The sequence below is a fragment of the Pteropus medius genome, unplaced genomic scaffold (genome assembly GCF_902729225.1).
Source record: "Pteropus medius unplaced genomic scaffold, Ma_sr-lr_union100, whole genome shotgun sequence".
Lineage (NCBI taxonomy): Eukaryota > Metazoa > Chordata > Mammalia > Chiroptera > Pteropodidae > Pteropus > Pteropus medius.
The window spans coordinates 3,183-6,287 of record NW_024354129.1 but is presented as its reverse complement, the minus strand read 5'-3'; the positions used below and the strand labels follow the sequence as shown (position 1 = coordinate 6,287).

Genomic DNA, 3,105 nt, shown 5'->3' with positions numbered 1-3,105 from the left:
CTCAGTCTGTGAAGCCGGGGTATCCACGGGGGGCTCCCCGACTCCCACCCGCCGCGGTCACCATGCAGGAGGGCCCCCGGGGGGCGTGGGCCCGCAGGAGCCGCCACGGATGCGGTCCAGGTTCTCGCCTCCGCCACCGAGGTGGGCGACGACGCTCGCTTTCGCCCCGATGTCCCCTGGCAGGACGCCTGTCCCACTGACTTGCCTCCCACGCTCCCCACAGAGACACCCAGTGGCGAGGGGCTTAAGCGTGGGCGGCTCGCATTTTAACAGAGGGTTTGTGGACAAACCATGGGAGCTGGAATAATGCATCTCTAACGGTGACACCTCGGCCGCATAACGAGCGTGAGGCGGATGGGGAGGCCTGGAGGAAGGGGGTGACCCCGCATGGCGCAGCCCAACCGCACGGCGGGCCCCTGCCCCTCGCGTGGTGAGCGGAGGCGAGGGGCACTCTGGACAGTCACCGCGGGTCACCCCTCCGGCAGAGGCCAGAGGGCAGTGGCTGTCTGTGGCCGTGGGGACAGCTCTGCCCCACGCCTGTGCTGGGACATGCTGAGCGCCTGCTCAGCCCACGTCCCCAGGCGGAGCCCGGCACCCGCTTACCGATCAGGGGCACCGAGTCGGACGTCGCAGGCATGATCTCAGCCACCAGCAGCATGAAGACGGTGAGGGACAGCAGGACCGTTATCCCTGAAACAGCGTCACCGGGCGCCTGAGACAGCGCCCGAGTTCCGCCCACCGGGGCCCAGCCCGGGGCCCCAGAGCGAGGGGCGGGCGGGGGGCGGGCGGCGGTGTCCCAGACGCTCCCGACGCCGAGTGCGTGGCCGTCTGTACGCACGGGCACGGGCGGCTTCCTGGGGACAGCCACGCCGTTTGCCAGCGTGGCACAGTTGTCCCTGGCGGGGACGGCCGTAGGCGCCAGACGTGAGAGGATCAACCCCAGATGCGTCGCCGAAGGCTGCTCAAGCATCTCGCACGCCGCAGGCACGGGAACGGGGCTCCTGGCCTGGCTCTGCCACTCGCTAGCTGTGTGACCTTGGGCACGTCGCTTCGCGTGCCCGGGCCCCGCAGGCAGAGGGCGCGGGCTTGCCGGGGCTTCCCGCGTGTGCTAAACGTGCTTCTTGTGGCTGAGATGGTGAGACACGCATCCGCCCTTCTAACTCTTAAGTCATCTTGTCTTCCTATCGGGTGATCTTAAGAAATTACACCATGTAGGGCGATTGACAAAGGCCACTATAAGGGATTTAACTGACTGACTTTTTCCTGTCCACAAGGAGAGCTGGCCGGTCGTCACCACGGAGCAGAACAGGGATGGACAGGCAGGGAGGAAGCGCGGGCTCATCAGGGACATTCCTACCCCCCACAGGGTCAGAGGACGCTCTGGTGTCCCAGGGCACGGCCACCCAGCACAGAGCCTGCGTCAGGTGTCCCCGACACCACAGGACTAGGGGGCAGCGTGTGAGGTGACACTCAGGCCCTGTGACATCTCCGCCCCCAGAGCCCGGCTGCCCACGGGGACCCCCCATACAGAGCTGGGGTCCCCCCGTCCCAGCTCGGCCACCCCCTGGGGATCCGGGCACTCACCGAGGGAGATCTTCTCCCCGGAGTCCGCAGGCAGCAGGAAGACCAGGAGAGCCAGAGCAGAGATGAGCACACAGGGCACGAGCAGGTTGAGGCCATAGTACAGCGTCCTGCGGCGAATGGTCACCGTGAAGGTGACGTCCGGGTATGGCTCTTGGCAACACTCGTAGAAATTCTCGCTCCGCTTGCCGGGGACACCTCCACGGGGAGGAGGAGGAGAAAAGAGACCATCGTTTGAATGAAATCACCCCGTTCGTGTGTGGGAAGGAGCATCACACACACACACACACGCACACACACACACACACGCACGCACGCACAGCCACGGGGTCCGGTCAGTGCTGGAGACGGACGTAATCGGAGCTCGAATGACCCTTTCTCACTTGTCACAGTTTCCTAGGGGTGTCTCAGCGGTGCCGGCACCGTTATAAACGCGACTATTGTTTTTCTACTTAAACGTCGCATCGAACATAGGCGCCCTCGCCCGCGACTTGCCGTCCAGCGGGATTTTGGGATTCGGATTTTAGGAGCAGATCTGAGGGACGGGAGGGCGCCTGTATCAGCACTGACTCGTTCACCTGTCCCCTCGCCAGGCCCCGTGTGAGACGTGGATTGTCTCGGCGCTTTGAGTCCCAACCGACAGCTCAGTAAGTCACGGGGGACACCGCAGAGCGCCACACAGCCACGCGGCACCAAGCGGAGCGGGCGGTCCCCGGCTTCGGAGGCACAGGGCGGGCCCCGCGGGCTGCTCGTCGCGTGTGCTCGCTGGGCTTACCCATGAGGTCCCACTCGCCGTTGGTGATGTAGCCGCTGGTGTCCGCCTCCTGCATCTGCAGGTCCAGGGACCACCCTCCGTACGACCAGGACCCGAACTTGAGCTTGCAATGCTGCACGTCGAAGGGGAACCAGCGGACGTCGATGGAGCAGGAGCTCTTGAAAATGCCTGGCAGGGGGACCGTGAGAAGGGAACAGAATCGCTCTCCCAGGCGGGGGACACCGAGCGCGGTGGCCTCGTCCCCCCGCCGGGGACGCGAGCCGGCGCGGTCGCTGGAAGCGCCCTGTGACCCGGCCGGTCCACCTCTGGGTATTCGCCCGAAGGAAACAGAATCGCTCTCTTGAAGGACATCTGCCCCCTCCGCCCACGGCCCCTCGTCATCGCCACATCAGCCTCGATGACCGAGATGCGGTGACGATTCAAGTGATGCTGATGGACACGTGGCTGAAAACGCACGCTCGCACACGCAGGCACGTGTGTCCACACGCGTGACACGCCCCGCCTACGTGGGTGCCGCGTAATGGCATTCGGCCTCAACAAGGACGAAATTCTGTCACCCGCTACGAAACAGATGGACCTCGAGGGCATCGCACTACGCGGAAGCAGCCAGACAGGGAGAGACAAATACGAGATGGTGTCACTTCTAGTGGAATTTGAAAGAAAGGAAGTTGAACTTATAGAGACACGGAGCCGAATGGTGGTCGCTGGGGGCTGGGGAAAAGGGACAGATTTTCAGGGACGAGATGGAT

The 3,105-nt window shown here is 64.3% G+C and overlaps 1 protein-coding gene across 1 annotated transcript; it reads right to left on the bottom strand.

The window, feature by feature from the left end:
* Nucleotides 1-336: 336 nt before the first annotated feature.
* LOC120594065 (CHRNA7-FAM7A fusion protein-like) lies at nucleotides 337-2,597 on the bottom strand. Its single transcript, XM_039852094.1, has 3 exons — nucleotides 2,357-2,597; nucleotides 1,585-1,779; nucleotides 337-690 (listed from the first exon to the last, which is right to left on the bottom strand). Exons 1-3 carry the CDS (start codon nucleotides 2,409-2,411, stop codon nucleotides 461-463), a joined length of 480 nt encoding a protein of 159 aa, XP_039708028.1. The 5' UTR covers nucleotides 2,412-2,597; the 3' UTR covers nucleotides 337-460.
* Between the last annotated feature and the right edge of the window lie 508 nt (nucleotides 2,598-3,105).

Bases quoted from the DNA above. Each gene is read 5' to 3' on its own strand.
- LOC120594065 (XM_039852094.1), bottom strand. From the start codon at position 2,411: ATGCAGGAGGCGGACACCAGCGGCTACATCACCAACGGCGAGTGGGAC. The intron at 1,780-2,356 runs GTAAGCCCAGCG...CTCCCCGTGGAG, and splicing joins CGGCGAGTGGGACCTCATGG to GTGTCCCCGGCAAGCGGAGC. The intron at 691-1,584 runs GTGAGTGCCCGG...ACGCTGTTTCAG, and splicing joins CGGGGAGAAGATCTCCCTCG to GGATAACGGTCCTGCTGTCC.